This window comes from Gymnodraco acuticeps, unplaced genomic scaffold, assembly GCF_902827175.1.
Source record: "Gymnodraco acuticeps unplaced genomic scaffold, fGymAcu1.1, whole genome shotgun sequence".
In the NCBI taxonomy this organism is placed as follows: domain Eukaryota; kingdom Metazoa; phylum Chordata; class Actinopteri; order Perciformes; family Bathydraconidae; genus Gymnodraco; species Gymnodraco acuticeps.
Genome location: NW_022989843.1, coordinates 2,832,016 through 2,859,067, shown reverse-complemented (window position 1 = coordinate 2,859,067; position 27,052 = coordinate 2,832,016). Strand labels below are relative to the sequence as shown.

The following is a 27,052-nucleotide window of genomic DNA, read 5'->3' as shown; positions in this document are numbered from 1 at the left end:
AAAAGCCACAAAACATCGCCGCTACACGAGGAGAGGCCGGCCCACAGAAGCCCGCGTTTACCTAATCAATAGCAGATGGGAGACAATAATCTCCTTGTCTCAAAGAGATGCAGCCAGGTCTCAACCCTCCCCCACGGATAGGAGAAGCGTTTGACCTGTGACCTCAACCTACAGAGGAGTCTTTGAGTGATACTACAAGCAGATGTTTGCAGTATCACAGATTCTAAGAAACTATAAGAAACTCTATAAACAGATCAGATTAAAAATATTCTCTTACAAGTTGGGAGTGGGTGGTTGCAGAAATAGTTTTTGTAGAGAGGTAGAGATGGGTGTTTTCGGCATAACATTGGAACCGGAGTTGGTGTTGGCGGAGGATCTGTCCAAGTGGGATGATGTAAATGATGAAAAGCAGGGGATCAAGTACAGAGCCCTGGGGGACGTCGTGAGTGACTGAAGCGATGGGGGATTTGCAGTTGTTGATGGAAATTAATTGTTTTCTGACAGATATATATGATTTGAGCCAGCAGAGGGCGGTGCCGGTTACGCCAATTAAGGACTGAAGGCGGGTGATGAGGATTGAGTGGTTAATTGTGTCGAAGGCAGCGGTTAGGTCAGAAGAATGAGGATGGAGAGGGAACCAGAGTCCACAGAGAGGAGAATGTCATTTCTGACCTTGAGTAGAGCAGTTCCAGTACTGTGGCGACTGCGGAAAGCAGATTGAAATTGTTCATGAAGGTTATGGCTGTCCAAGTGAGATTGTGGTTGGGAGTCTACAGTTCGCTCCAAAATCTTTGACAGGAATGGGAGGTTGGAGATGGGCCGGTAGTCAGTGGCGACTGTTCATTAGGGGCAGGTGGGGCACAGCCCCACCTAGTGTCAGCAGAAATTATAATGATTACAACAAAATGCAAAAAATAAATTAAAATATATATAAAATATATTTTAAGATCATGTTTAATCATCTGATTCGTCTGTACATTGCTGTTTTAGTATGTGTTCTTCTAATTAGTGTCTACAGTGTGTGCCTATTGAGCTGTTTAGAGCCATGTGGGACAAAACCCGATCCTGCCCCTCCCTCTCACTGTCTAAGTGAACGGTGACTGTAAAAACTACACTGCGCATGCTCAGAGTATTTTCCTATTTAATGTGTGTGGCAACAAATAATGACCATAGGGGCATAGAGCTGCCATCCCCACCATACGTCATCTCACATAATTCAGAGCTGATTGGCTGTAAGTACGTGTGCCGCGAAAAGTGTGGTGTGTGAAGAGGAGGAGAGAGACGCGTCCTAAAACCAGGAAGTAAGCTGCGCATGGCTTCCCTCCACAAAAAAGCAATGAGATTTCTCCATAGGATTTTAGAAAATAGCTCCAAATAAGATCTGTGGGTAACGTACCTGTTAGATAAATGCACGTTTTGTTCAGCCGGATAATATCCTACTTTTATCATTTTCGAATCATAAATCTATCGATTAGATTTATGATAGACTTTTGAAACTACAAGAAGATAAGGAGGACTTTTACAAAAAAGTAATAGAGATTTTTGTCCAGAAGGACAGGTAAATGGACTTCATCTTCAAGTCAAGGTAAGACCACAATTGTATTGAAAATGGGATCTTACTAAGAGAGAATAATTCAATATTTAAATGATAAAATTACATTTTTTGGGTATCCTTCTGTTGAACTGTCTGTTAAAATTAATTGAAGCATCAGACAAAAAAAGCTTTTGAAAATAACATTATATTTTGATTTAGGTCAAAATATAATATTTATAAACCTGAAGAGTCAGTGCCAGTGCCTCACCAGACATGAACCTCTCTGCAGAAGCTTATATATAGACTAGTGCTGTCAAAATTATCGCGTTAACGGCGGTAATACATTTTTTGAATTAATTGCGTTAAAATATTTAACGCATTTAACGCATGTGCAGAATGGCCCGCCCCATACGTGCCACCAGTGGCAGCGCCAGGGTATGGCTGGGGTAGGGCTACACCCATACCAAGAAATGGCTTAGCCCCACCATGAAAAATGATGTTAAAGTAAGCAAAATAAAGTCTGCCAACTCGCGCGGAGTAAATTGCACAGACAGCAGTTAGTAAGATTGATTTCAGTAGCCACGGTTTTGAAAACTTTTGTCACGTAGTGATCGTCTTCTCAATAGAACATCTTTGATAACGGCGTGGTGTTGTTGCAGGAAGTCCCGACGGAGAATACTTTTGCTGTAGTACAGGGGTGCACATAACTGGTACGCAGGTTATGTGCGTAATCTGAAATGCGTACCGTCACTTGTGTCACAAAGCGCATTTGCGTACTGACGTACTAGTGAAGCTTTTCCAGAAGGCGGTTAGATCACCGGACGACAGAGTCGGTCTCCGTGTGCACAGATAGGGCTGCTGTTAACGTCGGTCTGTACAACGGAATTGTGCCAAAACTACGCCAACCGGCTGCGGAGGGAGACTCCCCCCCCCCCCCTTCACTGGAGAACTGCGCTAAAACAGCTGATCACAACGTTCACACTCTGTGGTCACGAAGTACTCCACTAGCCGCCCCCCCTCTGTCGACTTTCCTGAAGTACTCCCCCGTTGATAGAAATCAACACGTAATGAATTAACACCCCACGGTTTGATGATTGATAGGTGTGTGGGTTGTCTTTCATTTTGACACGCAGAAAAATGTTATAATAAACATACATACTTAAATGGATATATCCGCCTTCTTTCATTTATCTTTCCATTCCCACAACAATATACATAAATAAATGGCATATTTTGGACATAGTTCGAATGGTGATTAATCATGATTAATTAATTTTTAAGCTGTGATTAATCTGATTAAAAATTTTAATCGTTTGACAGCCCTAATATAGACATCTAAGTTTTTTGTGCCCCACCACTTTTGCACATATAGAAACGCCACTGCCGGTAGTTATTGAAGGTTTCAGGGTTTAGTCCGGGTTTTTTCAGTACAGGGGTGACAGCAGCGAGTTTCAAAGCAGGGGGGATGAGGCCAGTGCACAGAGAGGAGTTCATGACTGCGGTGTTCAGAGGAATGACTTGGGGGAGACACGATTGACAAGGGTGGAGGGGATGGGGTCCAGGATGGAGGTTGAAGTTTCCGTGCCAGTAACTAGAAGCTTGGTCAGCAGTGGTGATTTGAGTGAATTATGTAAAAGGGTGATTCGAAGGAGGTATAGCAATGATATTGCAATGTTCTATGAGTAAACTGCAAGTTTTTCATCTAGGAATAGATTCTTCTAAAGTCTTCCTTTAAGGTCTTCACTCAATGTTGTATGTACATAATAGAATGTTGTTGTTTCTGTTCGACAATGGAGAAGCAACTCACTTTAGCATCAGAGAATCAAGTGCTTTATTGATGGATGGTCATCCGCTCATTGTTCAGCTAAGCAGTATGACATAAGGGATTTTATCATACCACGTAATATTTATAAAAATCATTCACCATTGGCATAAGTCCACAGCCATAAATTATAGTGTACTTGGCTTTGCAGTGCTTTTAGACAGGGTCAATTTTCACAAAATCAGAACCCCGAAGGCATTTTGTGTTTATTTATGCTATGCAACATTTCTAGGGGTATTAAGGGGTGCTGAATCCAAATCTGCTGTATATGAAGCTCAAAAATGTCCCAAAATGTCTCAAAATTGAGAAATCCAACATGGCCGCCACCAGAGATGGGGTTGTTACTAAAAAAAAAGCAATATATTACATATTACTTTTAAAAAAGTAATATATTACACTACTTTGTTACTCTCTACATAAAGTAACTCGTTACTTTCCTCGTTACTTTACTCGTTACTTTACTCGCAGGGCCGGCCCGTCCCTCCCTACAGGCAGATCACGCAGACTGCGGCGCACCTACAGTGTAAGCGCGCCACAGTTTTGCCTCTGCGAGACTCCACTTGCACCCCCAATTACTATTGCATTAAGGAAGACATAACACAAGTCTTTCTTTTTATATGCTCTAAAATAGGCTACCAGCCTACCACAATAAGCTAACAGTCTGTGAAACGTAAAGACAATAATTAATTAAACCAGTTCAAGACGCATTATTCTTATCATTCTTTATGAACGCAGTAACGGTGAGGTATCTAATTACTTATTTATTTAGTATTCCATAACTTAGTAACAGAGATGGTCAAACTAAAGTGGTAGGGACATGGCAGAATTCCTACAATGAAGCGGGGCATTGAACTGTTCACCCGTGAGAGGGCGATCAACAAAAGAGAGCGAGCGGCCCCGTTGAGGGAGTTTACAGATGAAAAGACTCAGCCAAGTTCCCATCAGCAAAAACACGTGGGTTTGCTGTCCTGGCTCCAAAATGGTGGAATGAGCTCCCCATTGACATCAGGACAGCAGATAGCTTACACACCTTCCGGCGCAGACTGAAAACTCATCTCTTTCGACTCCACTTCGAGCGATAGAACTATTAACAAAGCATTTATATACTAATAAAGGGCTGGCTTATCTAAAGCCAGTTGAGTAGCACTTGAAATGTTTTTGCTCTATGAAGCCTGATGTACTTATATGATTCTGTTTTCTTCAAGTTTGTCGGTCGAACGCACTTATTGTAAGTCGCTTTGGATAAAAGCGTCAGCTAAATGCAATGTAATGTAATGCAGCACTGCACGTGGAGATGTGGTCTCGCAAGTCGCGCAGATTACATAAGGCCTACATGTAAACCTGCGGCGGAAACCCCTCTTGTCTGTCAGTGAGTGTGATTATTTTATAAAAGTAACGAAGTAACGCGTGTCGGAGCAATGTTAGTAACTGTAGTGTGATTACTGAATTATGCGTTACACTACTCCGTTACTGACAAAGGTAATATGATTACAGTAACGCATTACTTTGTAACGCGTTACACCCAACTCTGGCCGCCACCACCAGCCTGAAATCTATTTTAAGTATATCTTTTTGACTAAACAAGGTACAAACTTGAATTAAATGTGCTTTTGTAAGTTCTCCTACATGGGCAATCTGATGCCATATTCAGATTTGAGATGTAATGTGAATAAACTGCTTAGATCTCATATATATTGCAAAAATAGTAGTTTTTAACTATGAATAATTACTCAGCTATTATTATTATTATCAGGCTACTTTTACTTACTTTGTATATTGTTTTGAGGTTAAATGTTTCAAATTTGCTGTGATGGAACCTTTGCCTTCCCCAATATTGCCCCCCCCCCCCCCCCCCCCCCCACCCACAAAACCAAAAAACCAAACCAAAAAGAGGAATCACAGAGTGCTCATTCAGCGGTGTATTAGCAGAAGACTGTTCACACAGTCATCTGAACAATGTCCCGCAGCACAGAAAGTACAAGCTACAGACATGGCCTTCTTCATGTCCAGGACATCTAAAAAGCCAATGCCTTCCTGGATATTGTACAATCAAAAGGCAAGCACAGTCAACCCAGAGAAAACTACAGTAGGCTACCTACCTATCATCCAGGCCCCTGCATCTGAACTCGATACACTGAACACAGTTGTCAAGCGAATGCTTCATATCTTCATATCAATGGAACAACAGCATGTCATACTGACAGTGGAAGAGGCACTTTATCCGAAGTTGCTAGAACTGAAGTGGTCAGTAGAAGAATACAAGGACGTGCTTATCCCTTGCCTTGGAGGCCTTCACATTGCCATGAACTTCCTGGGTGTGATAGGACAACACATGGTTGATTCTGGCCTGAGCGAGCTATAGGTCAAGTGTGATCTACTGGGAGCAAATGCTGCTCAGCATATCATGGCAGGAAAGGGGTATGCACGTGCCATAAGGACCCACAAACTTACCCTACAGGCTCTTTGGCAGCTACTGCTCCTCCCACGGCTTTACACATATCTGGATGAGGTTGATGTTACATTGAGAGCTGAATTCTCAGATCTCTGCCAATCCGTAGATGCTGACCACATCGCGCAGATGGTCGACAAACTGACTACAGACAGATTCCAGCAGCCCATGAAAGAGTTTGCTGCATCGCTTGCAGTTGATGACCCGAATGCCGCATTCTGGTGGGACTACATGACCATGGTCAGCATTGTACTCTGCTTCACAAGAGCGCAACGTGATGGATTGTGGGATCTCCACCTGTATGCTTTCAAACGTATATGCTGCCCTTCTTCTTCAGGTACGATCATATAAACTACGCCAGATGGGGTACTGTGTACCTGGCTGAGCTCTCCCACCAGAAATCCTCCTCGAGTTTCAGAAAGGCAACTTTGTGGTGAAACGCAGTGATCAACGCTTCAATCAGGTTTCAGCGGATCAAAGTATTGAGTGGCTAAACGCTACAGGAAAAAAGAGTGGAGGCTTAGTGGGCATCACCAGGATAGCAACATCCCTCAGTAGATGGACATTGTCGTATAATCTGAGAACAGTCATAGCTTCTCAGACAAAAGCAATGCTGAGAATGACGACAGATGATGAAGACGATTAGTACACACACTCTGAGTGCACAAAGAGTAGAATGGAGAGAAACGACAGGGATGAAAGCAAAATATGTGTATCTGTGTGTTTCAAGATGGTGGGGACACACTCAAGAACATAACCAACAAGGATGTGGTCACACCGGAGATTCAAGAATCTCTGCTTGGTGCAGAACACAAATGAAAGTGTTTGTGGACAAACGTCTGTGTGAACCTCCAGCTAGTGACCAGCACTTGGGACTGAAGTCACCCCATTCGAAAGAACAAAGCCAAGACATTTGCCTCTTTGTATGAAGTTGTGCAACTTTCCAAGAACAAACAAAACACCATCAAAGTGGACAGGCAGATTCTACAAAGGCTAGTCACAGCTTACAGAGCAGGTCGTAAAGTAGACCTGGAAAATGTCCTCCAGCATGAACTCATGCCCATCCCGCCATCTCTGGCCGCAACTAACGGCAGTCTACATTCCACCAACAAGTCTGTTTTAGCAAATATACTGACAAAACATGTCAAAACGCCTGCAGATGTGCCCCTTCAGGAACCCAGCTGCCTGGCTATTGATGGCCAAGCACTTGTAATGGCACTTGGGAAGCCGCCTGACACTACAACATTTGGTGACTATGCCAACAAGTTTGCTGAGACGGTGTTGAAGATGGGAGAGAAGTACCAGAGGGTTGATGTAGTCTTCGACAGGTACCATGACGAATCCATCAAAACGGGCACAAGGAGGAAACGTAAAGAGTGTCACCGACCAGTACGCAGAGAAATCGTTAATGACTCTGTTCCACTTCCAGCAGACTGGTCAAGCTTCATGGCACTGGAAGAGAACAAAGCAGATCTCGCTCGACTACTCTCAAACCATCTGATAGAACACAGCCCAGAAGATGAGCTTGTGGTTGTAGTATCAGGAGGGTTTGCTGAAGCAACCACTGTCAAGTCATCAGATCCAGATCTTGATGTCTCCTCTTTAATGGCTGACCACAAGGAGGCTGACACACGTCTGATTTTGCACTGCATCCAATGGACACAATACTTGTGTCAGCGCGTGACACAGACGTGCTTCTTCTACTTTTAGCACACCATGACAGAATCGGATGTACCCATCTCTACATGAAAGCCGGGACTTCAAAGGATCCAAAGTATTTTCCAGTACATGATATTCGCAAGCTATTATCTGATGATCAAGTGGACACACTCCTTGCCTTCCATGCCATCACTGGCTGTGATAGTGTGTCTCAGTTCAGCGGTCACGGAAATAAAACAGCCTGGCAGGTGTTCGAGCAACATCACACCGATCTTACTGGCCTTGGGAAGGGCCCTCTCACAGAAGGTATTGTGACATCAACAGAGACATTTATCTGTAAGATGTATGGTGTGCCAGAGGTTGATACATGCAACAAAGCAAGAGTGAAGTTGTTTTGCAAAGGTCATCCACAAGAGACTCTGCCACCAACCTCAGATGCAGTGAAGTTTCATATCATGCGTTCACACTATCAATCGACAATCTGGAACCAAGCTCATCTGCCACACCCTGATCTTCCTCCAGTGGATGAAATGGGATGGATGAACAAGGAAGGTCAGTTAGTGCCACGGCTACTGTCTTTGCCACCTATGCCTAAAGCCTGCAGGGAGTTCACTTCATGTGGGTGTACCAAGGGATGCCTCAGCCAACGCTGCAGCTGCAGCTATGTGTATAGAGGATTAGCTTATGGTGATCAATGTGTACAAGATCGTAAAAATATGATAGACTGGTTGAGAATATCAGACTGCATACTGCTGACTGTTTGTTGTTAACAGATTGTTGAAACCATAACCGGATAATTGTGAACCTATAACTGAGAAAAAAAGTAACAAAGGAACACAATAAGTGTAAGGATAACTGTAACGTGTATTCCAATGTACCTGTACTTGTACTGGTCATAATCTGTCTATTCTATTCTATTCAGAAAGAGTCACATGGAATGTATAGAGGCATGCAACAGCAGGAAACATGACAACACCTGCCGGAACACTGAAGAAGACTTTTTAAAAGTGCCTGCCTTATGGCAATTTCCCATAGGGTTTGATGTAAAAAAGGCAGTGTGAACAGGCCCACTCCTTCTTCATTGCATTAACACTGGATGGTCTGAGAGCTATAATTTGGGTTTATTTGTTGTTTTGATATATTTTTACATTATTATTATTATTATTATTATTATTATTATTATTATTTTGTAATCATTGATATGGTGGTGTTTTAAGAGATACTTGAATGAGGTTTTTACCATTTCAGTATGATTTGTATTCTTATTGAGTTGAACATTCTAATGCCACCCATACAGTATGTTCTTACTGTATTGGAGCAAATAAAAGCATCTATAGGGCTTTGTTGACTGTACTGTTGCTCCACTGTAGGCCTAATCGTGTCATGTTTACGTTATGGTTTGGTGGCCAAATAAAAATTGTATTAATACACTTTCTAAGCAAGCCCTGGTTGAGTCTGACAACTTATGTATCACTAATGACCACCTTTTTCGCTATACATGTATGATTTAAAGCTGATTATTCACATTTGATCCAAAATCAGGACAGTATGTTAAATTCCCCATGTGTGAAAACATATAAAAACACATTTAATTCTAGTTTGTACCTTGTTTAGTCAAAAAGTAATGTACTAAAATAGATTTCAGCCTGGCAGTGGCGGCCATGTTGGATTTCTCAATTTTGAGGCATTCTGGGAAAATGTTTAGCTTCATATACAGCAGATTTGGATTCAGCACCCCTTAATACCCCTAGAAATGTTGTATAGCATAAATAAACACAAAATGCCTTCAGCACTTTAAATAAGCACATTTTCTGAAATTCTGCCTAGTCTATTTGAGCTAAATGCAATGTTAGCGTGTTTACATTATTTATCTATTTGTTCAACGTTATTAAACAATTATTCCATTACATCATACAAAGGCACATAAACATGTGTTCATTACATTAATTCAAAACTGAAGGCATTATGAACAGAAAGCGTGCTAACATGATAACGATGACAATGCCAACATGCTGGTGTTCAGCAGGTATTATGTTCACCATCTTACTATTGTGTGTTTCCCTGCTAAGATTGCGAAATAGCACTGAACACAAAGTGCTCTTGAAGCGTACGGGAATGTCTTAAGTTTAGTAGATATTTGGTGATTACAATTTATCCTGAGGAGGGCATTCACTGTAATGTTGAGATATTTCACAAAAAACAACACTAATGTAAAATTCATAGAGAATCTAGAGGATAAGTGTGGGGGGCTCTGGAAACAGCAAATGCCTGCACAAAATATCATGCCGATCCAGTAGTTGCAGATATATATCAGGCTGGACTAATCATCAATGTAAAAAAGGACACATTTGAATCTCCTGACCAACTTCCAAATCTCTGCTCCTTTATCCACTGGCCTGAAATAACAGGAGGAACAGTTGAGTTGTTTTTTAAGGAAACTCATTGGTTTGTTATTGTGATTACGTTTTTCTTAGAAGAATAAATCTCCTGCCAGATAAATAAACACTAAAAACCCAATACAACTGGGCTGGATTAGACTAAGTAACATTCCCACACTGTAATGTCTATTGGTTATGAGTAAAATAGATTTATCTTGCAAAGAAAACTAGTAAAGCAAACACCAAGTGAATACTCTGTACTTTAATGAAATGGAAAGAAGGCTTATAAAAACATTGACTCAAAAAACAGACCATAGAAAATGTGCTTTTTCATGCAAGTCATATATTTATTTTTATATTGTCAAGGCATTATAAACAGAAAATAAAGCAGAGATGTAAAACCTCCCAAAGAATACAGAAACTGATATGAACTGAGATCAAAAGAGGGAAGGTTTAGAATAGTTCTCTTGCCAACAAATATAATGTATCACAGATTTTCTTGACAAAGGATTAAAAAGTAAACTCTGAAATCCATCACCCTTCATACATTTGAGATTAATAAAAATCGCTCTTAAAATAAATATTGTACGACCAAAGCGAATATCTTTTAGGAAACTAAATAAAACATTTGGCAAAAACAATACAAAGTTTGTATTGGCTGCATTAAACAAACTGTTGTATTTACAGAGAAATGGATGGCTGTTTGATTGCGTGTGTGTGTTCATAAGTATGTGCGTGTGTTTATGTGTGTTGTTATATGTGTGTTATTTCATTCCACAGAGCAGAAATTATCCAGAGCGTTCTCTTGGGTCTTGGGGAGTTCGCTTTGTTCCAGTAGTCTGTACTGGAAGGAAACACGGTTGATATAGTTCCCACTTGACACCAGCCTCACCACCGAGTTATCACAACCAATCTTCATCTGGGCTGAAGGGTCAGAGAGGAAAACAGATGCTTTACGCTGGAGCATTAAAGAGCATTTTTGTTCTCTTACCAACACTTCTCAGCCTGGTTATCACAAGTGTAAGTCTTTTTTCTGTGAACACTTTTGCATTGCACCAATCCACCCAGACAAAGAAGAATGTATAAAGAAACATATAAGATGTTCAATTAAAGATGTATACTATAGCGAAATATGGATGGTGTTTATTTTTTCCAATAATTTAAATCAGTTAAAAATCCAGTTGTAAAATCTCATTTGCATTACAAATAGTTCACCATGAGGAAAGATTTCTTGTTTTATTATTTTCAAGGACTCCTCTGGAGCATATCTGTCATAATATCTTTCATAGGAAACATGTTTTAACATTTCTCCAACATCCTGTTGCTGTAAAACTGAAGAGGACAGTCTTTTGACATGTAGGATCATAACACGCAGCTGGAATTTAGTTTGAGTTGTTTAGTCAACATGGTGAAATGTGTCAAACTCACTTAAAATTGTTTAGATAATTTTGACATTAAACAATATTAGTTAAATACAAAAGCCAGCCTCAGCATAGCATATAAAGGCATTGCAAAGTAAATAATAGTACAGCATAGTAATTGTGTAGCAAAAGTTAGATTTCTTCCTGGAACAATAAGAAATTACAGAGTGACACTAGAGGGAAACATGGGAGGCTCAGACTCACCGAGCCCACTGAGGGAGAAACAGAGGTCGGCTACAGGGAACATCATCGAGGTGTCCACCCCATTCCCCCCTAACAGCTCCACATAGTCTCCCGACCCCGAACAGCCCGACCACAGCTGCCTCTGTAAACAAAAAAGAAGAACAACAACATATTTTGGTGCGGAAGTGCAGCTAAGGTAAGATATTCACTTATATTGAGTGTGCAATTTAAAGTGCTAAAGGCAACCCACACAGTTTTTTGACATCTAGTGGCAATATCCACTAGCCTGCTGTCCAGTATTTAGCTAGCCATGGTAGCCATTTACTATAATGCTACTCTGGTTATAGTTTATACTGGAGTCAGACTGAGAACCATTGCCTGGAGAAGGGTAAGTAGCTAAGAAGCTAGCTATCCGCCCCCCCTGCGACCACACTTTACTGCCCCACTGATGCATGTTGTCACTATAACAACTTATAACAACCAGCATTTTCTAGTAAAATGACCATGGCAAAAAAGTAATGTGCTTCTATTCTATTTCTATGTGTGAAGCAAAATATATCTCTGCTGATATTTCCTTTGTGTTTATGACATCACTGGTTTACTGTCATAAAACAAACATGAAACCAAAGAAAATTCATTCAACACATTTGCAAGTTCTCAATGTATTGTGAGAAATACTTATTTACTTATTAAATAAATGAATACTTTAGTTAGTAAACATAACTATAGGTTACTTACGTAACCCCAGTTCTCAGAGTAACATGAAGTGAGATGTCTCACTATGGGATGCGCCTCAACGCATATGCAAACAGAAGCATCAATCTCATTACGCCAATCCTGATTGGCTGGTGATCTTGACGTCTACGTCAGGGAATCCACCCACCCTTTAAGTAGCTTGCGCTACGTCGCAGCGTCATTCAAAATAAGCACCTCTTCTCGCTTCGTCTTAGCAAGAAGGGCCGTCTGGTGAGACATCTCACTTCATGTTACTCTGAGAACTGGGGTTACGTAAGCAACCTATAGTTCTCATTCATAACACTCCGTTCGATGTCTCACTATGGGATATTGAAACTCCCGTATTGCTAGACATGCTTATCTCGAAAATCACCAAAACAACCAGAACTTAACAGGTAGAACCCTGTCTCAACACGGGGCCCAGCACTGCGCGGGCCATACTTGGAGCAGAGACATCTAGCCTGTAAAAGCGGACAAAAGTTAGCGGTGAGGACCAGCTCGCTGCTGCACAAATGTCTTGGATGGAAACACTCTTGATCAAAGCCCAGGATGTAGCCAGTCCACGAGTAGAATGAGCACGCAGGCCCGTTGGTGCCTGCAAACCCTGACTCGTACAAGCTAGAGCAATCGCTTCCACAATCCAGTGGGAGAGCCGTTGCCTGGTAACGGGCTTGCCCTTATGAGGGTTAGCCCAGGATACAAAGAGTTGGTCATTACATCGAAACTCTTTTGACCTGTCCATATAGGTGCATAAAGCACGGACTGGGCACAGCAAATTCGGCCGCTGTTCCTCAGAGGAACACAGTGGCGGAGGAAATGCCTCAATGTTAATGGGGGTACATGAGCCAACCACCTTAGGTACAAAGGCAGGGTTGGGCTTCAGCAACACTCTCGTTTGCCCCGGGGCAAACTGAGTGCATGAAGGATGTACAGAGAGCGCATGAATGTCACTGACTCGCTTGGCAGATGCCAGAGCCAGTAACAACACTGTCTTCAGTGACAGGTGTTTCATGTCAGATTCTTCCAGGGGTTCAAATGGAGGTCGAGTGAGCCCATCTAAAACCACTGCCAAGTCCCATAAGGGCACCAGTGACCTGGAAACAGGGAGGAGCCTGCGAGCCCCTTTCATAAAACGGCAGACCAAAGGATGTTGGCTAGCCGTCTTTCCCTCAAAGCCCACATGGCATGCAGCAATAGCAGCCAGGTACACTTTGATCGTAGAGAAAGCTCTGTGTTTATCAATTAAGTCCTGTAGAAATGATAAAATCACCCCGACAGGACATTGAAAAGAGATGTGTCCTTTTTGAAGGCACCACTCCTCAAACACCCTCCACTTACAGTCATAGAGAAACCTGGTGGAGGAAGCTCTTGCACTCTGAATAGTGTTTATCACCTTCTGAGGGAGCCCCACTGTATTCAGATTGTACCACTCACGGGCCAGGCCCATAGTGCCAAGCGCTCTGGGTGTGGGAGAAAGATCGTCCCCCCCGCCTGAGACAGTATGTCCCTGCGTAGTGGGAGCTGCCACGGCTGCCCGCACAGCAGGGTCGGCGTCATGGGGGGTCATTCGAGGGCCATGCCCCCCCAAATGAGTCACTGTGCCCCCCCAACGCAGGGTGGGCAAGCCTTGCCACTTTGCCGTTTTTTTTTTTTTTTTAATCATAGAAGTGAAAACGTTTCCACTAAAGGTTTTTTGTGTGAAATATATCAGAAATAAATAATACAAATATAAAACACAGCCTGAGGTGTGCTCACTGCTGCTCTCTGATTGGTGTGTTGCTTGACCAATGACCCCCGACTTTTGTTTTGTTATCATTACGTGGCTGTGTGTTTTAGATGAAAGCCGGTGGCAATCTGTTCATCTGTTACACTGATTATACAGTAAAGCCATCGAAAATAATATGATATACAGTACAGTACAAGTAGCCTACTTCTGGGTCTCTGTGTTTCATTCAAGCTCGGCTCTCTGTGTGTGTGGCACGATCGCATTTTGTGAGTGCGCGAGCGGTAACGTGGAATGTTGTTGTTAGCATCCGGTTAGCTAGCTATGCTAACAGATATAAAGAGCTGTTTCTACACCAAGGTGGAGGAGAGTCCTCTCCTGTCAGTCTGAGAGGATCGTATAACCTCAGCTCAGTGAGGTAAGGACTCTCTCAGTGTTTAGATAGTTCACTTTAGTGTAAGTTATCTCAGTGGGTCTCAAACGGTTTGGTCACCATTTATGTAAACAAGTATTTGCGAGGAACACATGTATATGATCATTAGCCTATAGCCTAGTTATTAAAAAAAATAAGAGAATAAATGAAAAACGGGTATGAAATACTATAGGACAGTAACACAAGAATACAGTTTAAAAGGGGAGTGATTAGTAAAATATCCATAAAGAAAAAGTAAATCTGTGTACAGTTCTGTTTCATATGAATGCTGAGAGATGTAGGCTATCCATAGATCTCTTCATTTTGCTCTCAAAGTGCACCAGATTGATGCATTTAACTTCAATATTTTAAAAATAATCTTCCCCGGGGAGCATGCCCCCAGACCCTCCTGGAGGAGGTTAGGTCCACCCCCACCTAAAACATGTTCACATGGATAGGATACAAAATACATTTGCACACTTTTTATATGGTGGCCGATGTCCATATGTTTCTGTTTTGGTGGTTGTGCCACAACCGTGCATGTATGCACAGGTCATAGGTGCGCTAGGAAATAGCACATACACCCCTCAATGTGTGTGAAAGACAATAGACTTTACAGCATGTTTTTTTAAATTGAAATTGCGTTGGTGTTTGTGTGTTGGTTGTTGACGGCAGTGTGTGCCCCCCCCTTGGTAAATGATTGCCCCCCCATTCGATTTGTTCTAGAGCCGACCCTGCCGCACAGCAGCTGATATATCTCCGCCAGCCAGTACATTGCAGGCCAGTGCGGAGCTATCAGGATAAGTGTGTGGCGTTGATCCCTCACTCTGGCCAGAGTTGGAGGTATCAGAGCCAGGGTTGGGAACGCGTACAGAAGGACCGGAGGCCAAACGTGCGCGAGCGCGTCCACGCCTAACGGTGCGTTTAAATCGCGCATTGAAAATAACAGCTGACATTGAGCATTTTCTTTTGATGCGAACAGATCTACCGCGGCTCGGCCGTAACCAGAGATGGGGTCGTTACTAAAACAAAGTAATCTATTACATATGACATATTACTTTTAAAAAAGTAATATATTACACTACTTTGTTACTCTCTACATAAAGTAACTCGTTACTTTCCTCGTTACTTTACTCGTTAGTTTACTCGCAGGGCCGGGCCGCCCCTACAGGCAGATCACGCAGACTGCGGCGCACCTACAGTGTAAGCGCGCCACAGTTTTGCCTCTGCGAGACTCCACTTGCACCCCCAATTACTATTGCATTAAGGAAGACATAACACAAGTCTTTCTTTTTATATGCTCTAAAATAGGCTACCAGCCACACAACAAGCTAACAGTCTGTGAAACGTAAAGACACTAATTAATGAAACCAGTTCAAGACGCATTATTCTTATCCTTCTTTATGAACGCAGTAACGGTAAGGTATATAATTACTTATTTATTTAGTATTCCAAAACTTAGTAACAGAGATGGTCAAACTAAAGTGGTAGAGACATGGCAGAATTCCTACAATGAAGCGGGGCATTGAACTGTTCACCCGTGAGAGGGCGATCAACAAAAGAGAGCGAGCCGCCCCGTTGAGGGAGTTTACAGATGAAAAGACTCAGCCATGTTTATGCAGCACTGCACGTGGAGATGTGGTCTCGCAAATCGCGCATATTACATAAGGCCTACATGTAAACCTGCGGCGGAAACCCCTCTTGTCTGTCAGTGAGTGTGATTATTTTATAAAAGTAACGAAGTAACGCGTGTCGGGGCAATGTTAGTAACTGTAGTGGGATTACTGAATTATAAAAGTAAGTTACACTACTCCGTTACCAACAAAGGTAATATTATTACCCAACTCTGGCCTCCACCACCAGCCTGAAATCTATTTTAAGTATATCCTTTTGACTAAACAAGGTACAAACTTGAATTAAATGTGCTTTTGTAAGTTCTCCTACATGGGCAATCTGATGCCATATTCAGATTTGAGATGTAATGTGAATAAACTGCTTAGATCTCATATATATTGCAAAAATAGTAGTTTTTAACTATGAATAATTACTCAGCTATTATTATTATTATCAGGCTACTTTTACTTACTTTGTATATTGTTTTGAGGTTAAATGTTTCAAATTTGCTGTGATGGAACCTTTGCCTTCCCCCATATTGCCCCCCCCCCCCCCCCCCCCCCCCCCCCCCCCCCCACCCACAAAACCAAAAAAACCAAACCAAAAAGAGGAATCACAGAGTGCTCATTCAGCGGTGTATTAGCAGAAGACTGTTTCACACAGTCATCTGAACAATGTCCCGCAGCACAGAAAGTACAAGCTACAGACATGGCCTTCTTCATGTCCAGGACATCTAAAAAGCCAATGCCTTCCTGGATATTGTACAATCAAAAGGCAAGCACAGTCAACCCAGAGAAAACTACAGTAGGCTACCTACCTATCATCCAGGCCCCTGCATCTGAACTCGATACACTGAACACAGTTGTCAAGCGAATGCTTCATATCTCCATATCAATGGAACAACAGCATGTCATACTGACAGTGGAAGAGGCACTTTATCCGAAGTTGCTAGAACTGAAGTGGTCAGTAGAAGAATACAAGGACGTGCTTATCCCTTGCCTTGGAGGCCTTCACATTGCCATGAACTTCCTGGGTGTGATAGGACAACACATGGTTGATTCTGGCCTGAGCGAGCTATAGGTCAAGTGTGATCTACTGGGAGCAAATGCTGTTACAAAGTAACGCGTTACACCCACCTCTGGCCGTAACGCACCCACAGCTGACTCACAATCATTGGATGTAGAGTCCAGTCTGCATATAGTGGTGCACCTCTGGACAGCAGATCCGCCCCGAGGTTCATCACTCCTGGTACGTGCGTCGCTCTCAGAGAGAGGAGACGTCCGCAGCTCCATAAGATCAGTTTGCGTGCCAGCATGTGTAACTGGAGAGAACGCAAATCCCCTTGGCGGTTTATATACGATATTGTGGTCGTGTTGTCTGTCCTCACGAGGACATGATGTCCTCTGAGAAAAGGCAGAAAGCATTTCAGGGTGAGGAACACCGCTAAAAGCTCCAGATAATTTATATGTGACCGTTGGTGGTCTCTGATCCAGAGACCCCTCACAGGTCGACCTTCGTATATACCCCCCCAGCCCGTCAGACATGCGTCTGTGGTGACCACCTTCCGCGATAGCACCCATAGGCACGCCCCGTACTAGAAAAGTCGGGTGTAGCCAGTGGCGCAGTGCCATTACGCATTTCATAGTGACCATCACTTTCCGCGCGCCATGATGCGCGGGGTCCAATCTGAGGGCAGCTACCCAGCGCTGAAACTCCCTCATGTGTAAACGTCCCAGTCGTACCACCAGAATGGCTGACGCCATGAGCCCCAGCAACCGCAGACATGACCTGAAGAGAACATATTTGCGTGGCTGGAAATGAGCGAGGCAAGCCCTGAAGGCTTTCACTCTCTCTGCTGACAAGCGGGCTGTAAAGGGCACCGAATTCAGGCGTAGGCCCAGGAAGAGTACAGTCTGGGCTGGAGACAACATGCTCTTTTCTGTGTTTATTACGAAACCTAGGTCGAGCAGGTGTTTTACGAGGACATTCGTCTGCGTAATAGCCTCTTGCTCCGACTGTGCGAGAAGGAGCCAATCGTCCAGATAAGTTGCCAGGCGAATACCCTGTTGTCTTAATGGGGCTATCGCGGCTTCCGTACACTGTACAAACACTCGCGGGCTGAGAGACAGACCGAAGGGAAGTACTCTGTACTCATAACAGACACCCTGAAAGGCGAACCTCAGATATTTCCTGTGTGGGTAATATACTGGGATGTGGAAATACGCATCTTTCAGGTCGACTGATGTGAACCTGTCGTTTTGGCGCACGAGACGCAACAGAGATGTGTGAGTGAGCATTCTGAATTTGTATCTTTTGAGATATTTGTTCAGAGCTCTCAAATCTAGTATAGGCCGAATTCCGTTCCCTCCCCGTTTGGGAACGAGGAAGGAAATACTTGGAATAAAAGCCGCTCTGACTCTGTTCGGCGGGCATTATCGATATAGCCTTCTTTTCTAGTAGCGAGAAAATCTCTTGCTCTAGAATATGGGCCGACCTCTCCCCGGGCATGTGAATACAGAATGCAGAGAAGTGAGGGGGGTGACAGCGAATTGGAGCCTGTAGCCCTGTGTTACTGTCTTGAAAACCCAAGCAGAATCTGTGAGCATCCTCCACTTTTCGCTTCTCAAAGCGAGCGGAGATGTCACAGCTCTGTCGTCTGCCCTCAGTGTCTCTATTTGTTGTGTTATGGGGCCCTCTAGTGTCTGAACACGGTGGTACCCCAGGTTGACAACCCCGGCCGACACTGCGCATGCGCATGGCGGTGGTGCCTTCACAATCCCGTCTATTGTCCGCCTTTTGAGAGAGGCCGTAGCCGCTCTCAAAAGAGGGGCAGACGACAGACTGTTTATTGTTTTTATTGTTTTTCTTTTCATTTTTATTTACTGCGCCCTTGGCTTCAAGCCTGGAAACGACAGTGGAAAATGATTTAATTTGAAACAACAATGATGACATGTGTGACTTAAACAGGCAGCGGAACTTGCTGTCTTCGATGTTAAGTCCATTTCCCTGATGGCGCGAACTTGAGGATGACGTTCTGGCATCACTCGAGGCGGCGGGAATATGGGGGCACCCCGAAAACACACTGGAACGTGCTCTGGAGCTGGGGAACAGGGAACTTCCAGCTCCTTCATCGAGGAGAGGAGAGGAGGCTGTCAGGCCGCCCGCTTCTTCTTCCTCGCCTGGTGGCTGAAAACCTGGGTCGGCTGCGCCTGAGCGGCAGCTGCCGGAACCGGAGATTTTCTTGGCCAGCTCCCTCTTGCCTCGTGCCTGGGCTGGGGACCTGGGACGGGCTGCGGTCTCTGCTGCTTCGGTATTTTGAACCGGGCAGGAAGTGAGACAGCTTGAGTGAAGGCCTGCCGCGGGACCATTGGAGGTGGCGGCTGGACCCTTCGGGGGAGACAGAGCTGGAGAGCCTCGTCTCCCTTCCTTTTTGACTCGCACCTCAGCTGCATTGAAGCTAGAGCGGAGCCAAATATGCCCTCGGGAACAATAGGCATAGGCATGTCCAGAACATCGTCTTTTTCCCGGTCTGGAAGGTTCGTCAGGTTGAGCCACCTGGCTCTCTCCTGTTGTACCACCATCATTCTCAGTGCTTTGCCCGTGGCTTGGACTGCACAGCGCTGCACACGGAGGCAAATGTCCGTGATCGCTGCGATCTCGTCCCACACGGCAGGCTCAGGTTTGCTCGACATGTCTTCGCAGAGCTCTGCCTGGTAGGCGGTCAGCAGCGAGGAGACGTTGAGTGCCCTGGCGGACAAAGCTGCGGCTTTATAGGCCCGTTTGGTCATCGCTGACCGGAACCAGTCTGCCTTTGCCGGTAGCATGGGGTTCCTGCTCGGTGTCGAAGCCAGCCTCGGTTGGAGGTGGGCTGCCACCAGCGGTTCCATGGGCGGCATGCGGAGCAGGCCGAGCCTCTCCATACCGTCACAGTCCAGGGAAAAGGCACCCTGGATTGGGGCCTTGTTGCTAAAGGGACGGTCTCTCCACGAGACCGACACCTCGTCCAGCATCTCCGGAAAGACTGGAAGGAGCTGCCTCTTCGTCCTCGCTGCTTGGGGCAAGTTCTTCCCCTCGTAGCGAGATCTGGAGGTCTCCTTGGCCACTTCAGGCCATGGGATGTCCAGCATGGACGCAGCGCGTTGACACACGGCCAGCAAGTCCATGCTTAGGACGGGCGAAGCTGGTGTGCTCTCGCCCGGGGGAGCGGACATCGCTCCCGGCTTTGTAGCCTGAGCCGATGAAACGAAGATATCATCCCCATCCGAGTCAGACAGGAGGAACTCAGAGGTATCCTCTTCGTCCTCCATATAGTCCAACTCCAGGACATCCTCCGCGGGTGGAACCATGGTGAGGTCCAATTGGGAGCCCCAGCTTGACACAGCACGGGGCTCCGCTCTCGCGGCTCTTGCCGCCACCGGGTCCCAGCCTGAAACGGCGTGGGGCTCCGGTTCAGCGGCTGTCGCTATTGTTGAGCCCCAGTCTGACACAGCGCGGGGCTCAATCTCTGCGGCGGACGCCACCATGTCTTGATTGCCGGCCGGCGAATCAGCGGACATGAGGGGGTCCTGTCCCGACAAGCTAGCTTGGCGTGCTAACCGTCGGTGGAGGCTCTTAATGGTGAAGCGGGTATAATGCCCGCACGAGCCGAGGTTATCGATAGCCTCCCGGGCGTGTTCCAGCCCGAGGCAGGACGAGCAGACCTGGTGTGAGCCTGAAATCTTAAACCCGCAGCCGCATAGCCGAGCCTCCGAGTCTCTGGTGTGAGCGAGAAGGGTCCATCTTCGATCGCCGGGGTGTCGGCGTGGAGTGGACACGCACTAGTAACAGGTACGTTACTGAAAAAAAATCCAACCTTGCCGTTAGTCCGAAAGGAAAAAAGGCGACGGTGTAGATTTTATTCTTTAAAGAATATTAACTGGTGTGTTAATACCTTTTTTTTATCTCTGTCTCCTCTGGTGTGAGAGAGAAAAGAGAACGTCCTCTTTACCGTGGTGTCGGTGTGGAGGGAAGAAAAAACTAACAACAGGTATGTTACTAGCTTGAAGAAAAAATCAAACCTTACCGTTATTTCGACAGAAAGAAACGGCGAGGCAGATTACAATATTAAATATTAACTGGTGTGTTAATATTGCTCAGTCTTCTTGCAAAGCAATAAAGTAACCGGCAAGCGCCCGTCGACCGAATGTTAGCTTTGGGTTCAGTTAAGCTAGCCCGGTTACTGATAAATCGAGATGTGCTCTGAAGCGAGAAGAGGTGTTTGAATGATGCTGCGTCGTAGCGCAAGCTACTTAAAGGGTGGGTGGATTCCTTGACGTTGACGTCAAGATCACCAGCCAATCAGGATTGGCGTAATGAGATTGATGCTTCTGTTTGCATACGCGTTGAGGTGCATCCCATAGTGAGACATCAAACGGAGTGTTATGAATGAGAACTGTGTTTGTTTAAAATAAAAAATGGCAGTGTGGTCTGCATACTGTCTGTTCAACAGGCAGGCATCTGATGTTCCCGTGTTGAGAACAAGGCTATAAAGCTTAATAGGGTTCAATCCTTGGCCCATTATAATTTATTTTGTGTCAAGTGCTTTTTACATAACTAGAATTATGTGCAGCTGCTAGCCTGAAAAACTGCCCGTTCAAATCTTTTTTGAATTTGTAACACTTAGAGCTTTTCTCAGAGCTTCGGCAGACGTGTCAGGCTGTTGTATTTTGCCCAGTAGATGCAGTCACTGTCGTTTATCATGTCAGATGTCTGGCAGCCAGTAATCCGACCAGCTGCCAACGGGAGTCATTTTGTTTGGTTAACTTTTGTATCTACATGATTTACAACATTTCATTCCTTCTCCTACTTAAAAAGATCTGGAATTCAAGTGGTGTTTATTGCCAAAATGTATATATGAATATACGATAATCATTATAAAGCTCTATAAAGCCAAGGGAAGCGGCACCATCAACACAACAGGAGTAACCAGTAATCTGAAACATTGTTTTTTATAAAAAATATAATGATTTTGACCTTTAAAAAAACTTTTAATTTAGGTATTTTTCTTTAATACAAGTGATTTAATTCACATCGTACATACAGAACTTCTTTATGGGAAAATCAAAACAGCAGGTTAAAATGTATGAACTGTAATGCTTGTTGCTCGGTTTTGCTTTGAGAACTGCTGTGCACTCGCACAGGTGTTATCACTTATCCAAAACCCTTTGCCATGGAAATCTAATTATATTATTACATGTAATTTGTTAGACGCTTTTATCCAAAGCGTCTTACAGTACATACATTCAGTACTGTGGACAATCCCCACAGGAGCAATTTGAGGTGAAGTGTCTTGCCCAGGGACACAACGACATGCTGACTGCAGTGGGACTCGAACTTGCTATCCCCTGATTCGAAGTCCAGCACACTATCCACTGAGCCACAGCCTCCCTATAATCTTTTAATAATGCTCCTATTAGAGAATAACAACTGTTGACAAAGGAATAAATGAAACGCCAGTGGTAGTCTGTAAACTATTTGCCAAAAAGAATATTGAGTTAGACGACCTCCAAATCCTTGAATGTTTCTTTTAATTGCAAACCAATTTCTTCCCAACAGTTAGATAAGAACATTCATAGAACTCTTGTGTCTGTATGGTAACGTTAAATCTATAAGTGGAGCCAGAAAGCACATTTTGTTCCCTTGGGAAAGATCCAGGTTTGCTGTTTTTAGTTTCAAACTTTTGCCCTAAGCTATGCAAACTGTCTCCTGAATGTAGTTTCATATTTTTCATATTAACAGAGATCAAGAGAAGGAGATGGTGTTAATCTCCTTCTCTCAGCAAGATCACAAATAGGTATATTTCCATTTCTGCCCATTTGTTATCGTTTTAGAATAGGAAAATATAGACAGATTTAAGCTAAATAAAAAATATTTAAAATATTACGGTTCACCATAATAACCCCACTTTTTATGAAAGTATTACAAATGATGTATCAAGTGATACAGGATATTAGAACTATAGCCAGATAATAACCCTGAATCGCCATTTGTTTCTCACTTTGTTGACAAAAACCTGCACTGCTGCATGATGATGAATTTACTTAGGCAGCTAGGTACACAGGTGTGTGTGTGTGTGTGTGTGTGTGTGTGTGTGTGTGTGTGTGTGTGTGTGTGTGTGTGTGTGTGTGTGTGTGTGTGTGTGTGTGTGTGTGTGTGTGTGTGTGTGTGTGTGTGTGTGTGTGTGTGTGTGTGTGTGTGTGTGTGTGTGTGTGTGTGTGTGTGTGTGTGTGTGTGTGTGTGTGTGTGTGTGTGTGTGGTGTGGCGCTGGCTCACCTGTGGGCTGAGCTCATTGCTTTTGGCATGCTCCAGGCTAAGATCTGTCAGTCGGATCTCTACAGGGTATATGATGGAGAAGCTGCAGTTCTTGCGCTGGTGTGGCAACACCATGGTAAAACTGCCCTCTGGACTCTGAGACATGATGTTACAGGCTTCACACACACATATACACACACACACACATATACACACACACACACACACACACACACACACACACACACACACACACACACACACACACACACACACACACAGAAGAGGTATCAAATTAACAGTTCCCCGTCAACAGAGAAACTCATTACTGACACCTCATGTCACAAATTGGACATGATCAAGGCTGACTGCGGGGAGGGGACGCAATTAGGGCTGAGCATGGAAATCCAATTCCAGTTCTGATGACAAAGATAAGAAAATAATGAAATTTGAATTGATAACAGTATGGTACACTGGACAGGCACCAACAGGATTCGGAACAGTTTACTCATGCAGCATGTTGTTCATTAGAAACATTTCATGGTGAGGGAGCTGTGCCAATCAAAGCTGAGGAGAGAATGTTAGAATAAATATTATTGAGTTTAGTTTATTTATCTTTCCTTTTTTATGCCTTCATATGCCGTTCATCTGATTTACACAGGAGTTGAATGTCAATAAAATCAACTTTTATTTCTGGTAAAATATATATGTATTGGTCATCAGGACCATGTTTATATTTGATCATATTTGTGATAAACAGTATGTATATCACACTGTTACATGTACATGAATGCAGTTTTCCCAAACAATTTGGGACAATATGTGACACGGTAAAAGCTTGGATAAGATCAGATCAAACAAAGAAACAGTATTGGGACAGCTGCAGTTAGTTGTCATTATATGAATGAAACCTCACACATTGGCCTGAGATAAATGCTGTTTATCTTTAGATTCTATTCAAACTCCATTGTTTGTGTCTTTCTTTGTCCGGCTTTGTCTCACACAGAGGCTGTGATTGTTATGTTGCTTGACACAGTGTTAACACCGTGTTTGTCAAGCAGCTGGAAAACAGGTGCATGACTCTCCTTCAATCTCTTCCTGTCTCTCGAGGCCTCTATTAATGCTCGACCAGGCACACATGTCCAGGAAGAGCACACATGGCTAACCACAAGTCACCAGGGTAGCCCTTATTTTAAAACATAATACTATGATTTAGATGGTCTTGGAACTTGTTTAGAAATAATCCTATGATTTTTCTTTATTTTGTTAATGTATTTTTTCTGGATGTTGTTTGTGGTTTTCTTTAGGTTAAGATTTGTTTGTGACTTCAAGTCAGCATTACTTACGGAAGGGGTTGTGCAGCTTTTTGATGGCGAGGGTGAAGCCACTGTCAGTGCTGTGGAAGCGGAAGAAGATCATGGCGACGTTCTGAGAGGAGCGGCTGGTGGCTCCTGTTGCCGGGGAGGAGCAGTAGTCTGTGTAGCGCTGGTGGAGAGGCAGCTCGTGGTCCTGCTTGCTGGGGAACTTCTCTCCCTTCAGGACCCAGCCATCAAACATCTGTTGGAGGGAAATCACTTATCTCCTTGTAATAAATGTTAGATTTCACTTTATCAATGTTATCACTTACCAACATATTTCTGTTATTACTTGGGGAATGTCTTCTGTTTTGTGTACAGGTGAAGACGGGGTGTTTACAGTACATAAAGCAACAAAGGTATTTTACTCTTTACATGAGGATGATGTTCTATGCATTTGGAGAATGTGTTCATAAACGTTTTTATACAGACAATGGATATGTGGTGGTTGACTTAAAATATAAATATATCAGATTAACTGTATAATAAATAATAAATGTGCATGTTTTCTATTAAACGTGTCTTAACAATACACCGTCTTTCAATAACAAAAAACATTTGAGTAATAGCCAATAGGATTAAGTTTACCTAAGGACACATAACTTTACTTTAGTTGTGTGAATAAGTCAAATACAGGTTACAGCACCATCTGTGTTATAGAAATAGAGATGTGTTTTGTTTAGTTCTTTGGCATCTTTCTCCATGCTAAATGGAACTGATCAGGGCAGATCAGATAACACTTTGCCCGATCCTCTAACAACCGTAGCTTGAAGTTTCTTTCTTCCATGCCTTTTACCAGTTTGGCCCACATGAAATGAAACCGCAGTGTAACTGGCGGGCTTGGCTTCACTACTAAAGCCTTCCTACTCTTGCTTAGTAGTAGTAATGTGACCAATTCATAGAGGATCCAGTGGGATGTTTGGCCCTTTGAACGTTGCCTTAACCCTTTTTGGCATGATTTTAAACACAAATAAGAAGATTAAATAGAATTTAAAGAGTTTCAAAGCCCTGACCACCCTGCTTCCACTCAAATGGGGGTGGGAGGATGCCTGTGTGGGTTTTATTTTTGGAGCCAACCTTGATGAAGTCTCCGGCGCTGCAGTCAATATTGACGTCAGACAACTCCAGGCTGATGACCTCACTGGGCTCAGCGATGATAAACGCAGCACAGGCCAGCTGCGGCTGAGACGCCACGAAGGTGTAGGAGCCATCAGTGGCCAGCATGTCCAAACATCCTTAAAACACAAACATTACTTTATTATAATGACATCAATAATTTGGTGTGATCTTCATGAAATAATAAACATAAATATTGACAGTGTGTTCCTTTCTGACATGTCTTACATGTCACTCTGTGGATTTCTGGTAAATATCGTACTTAGTGGTTGTTCTATAGTAAATTAAGGGGAAGTATTATTTACAATATCATTGTGAGCATGGATTGATTAAGTTATACTGACTGATAGAAAGAGAGGGTATTACATAGTGTACCTGCCAAGACAACTACCATAAACACCTCTGCACTGAATGTTTCAGCTTCACCTAAAATACTTTTAATTATTTCATTATGTAAAGCGTCCACTTCTTGTTTGCCAAGTCGGTAAGCATAATCAGCTGTTGAATAAAGCTGTTGTGAACTGCAGCACTTACTGAGAGGTCGGCGGAAAATAAAATCCTCAGAATCTCTTTTCTGGTCCAAACTGAGCAGAGAATATAATCCATCTGCAGCTTCGATGTCCTAAATTAAACATTACACACACAAACAATACATTTGAGGTGCCAGCTGAAACTTTACACAGACATCAGTTTAACATGCCTGACTTAAATAATGTCTTAAGCAATGTGCGATAATTTCTTGATATTCAAAAGTGTTACCTCAATGTACCGACTGAGCCCCATCCTGGATGAGAGGGAGATCAGAAAGAGGAGGAAATGTGTTCGCGGAGCCACCGACATGCTGAGTGCGTCTCGTGAAGTGTTTCCTAAAGCAGAGGGCGAATAACGGCGCTGCGTGAGGGGTGGCAGCTTTTATAGCAGCTCAGACACATAGGCAGGCCTACATCAGAGGGTCACTGACACTGACAAACACTGATCCGTCATATTATTCACACATTATCATGTGTGAAACGCTCTAATTCTTACCCGTATTAAGACACTCAAATGTGCCTCTGTGAAGGATGCAATAATAACAACTGCGTATCAGTTAGTTAAAAGTAAAAACCTAGCATGCATGATATTGCTTAGGGCAGTTATTACATTATCATCGTGCTTTATTCAGGAAAAATAAAGGAACTTGAAATAAAACAAAGCTAGCATACAAAACGGCAACGACATCAAATCAAATCAAGTTTTAGTTATATAGCACATTTATAAACGATTTTTGGTCGAGCCAAAGTGCTGTACATATAATAAAAATAGCCTACAGTAGAGACACTTTACAGCAAATACAACAGCACAGATTGTTCAGAATATCAGTA

The 27,052-nt window shown here is 43.5% G+C and overlaps 1 protein-coding gene across 1 annotated transcript; it reads right to left on the bottom strand.

Moving 5' to 3' along the window:
* Nucleotides 1-10,165: 10,165 nt before the first annotated feature.
* On the bottom strand, nucleotides 10,166-26,562 carry LOC117559847 (corticotropin-releasing factor-binding protein-like). Its single transcript, XM_034236554.1, has 7 exons — nucleotides 26,451-26,562; nucleotides 26,226-26,313; nucleotides 25,653-25,810; nucleotides 24,567-24,777; nucleotides 23,242-23,396; nucleotides 11,468-11,588; nucleotides 10,166-10,766 (listed from the first exon to the last, which is right to left on the bottom strand). Exons 1-7 carry the CDS (start codon nucleotides 26,529-26,531, stop codon nucleotides 10,612-10,614), a joined length of 969 nt encoding a protein of 322 aa, XP_034092445.1. The 5' UTR covers nucleotides 26,532-26,562; the 3' UTR covers nucleotides 10,166-10,611.
* Nucleotides 26,563-27,052: the final 490 nt, after the last annotated feature.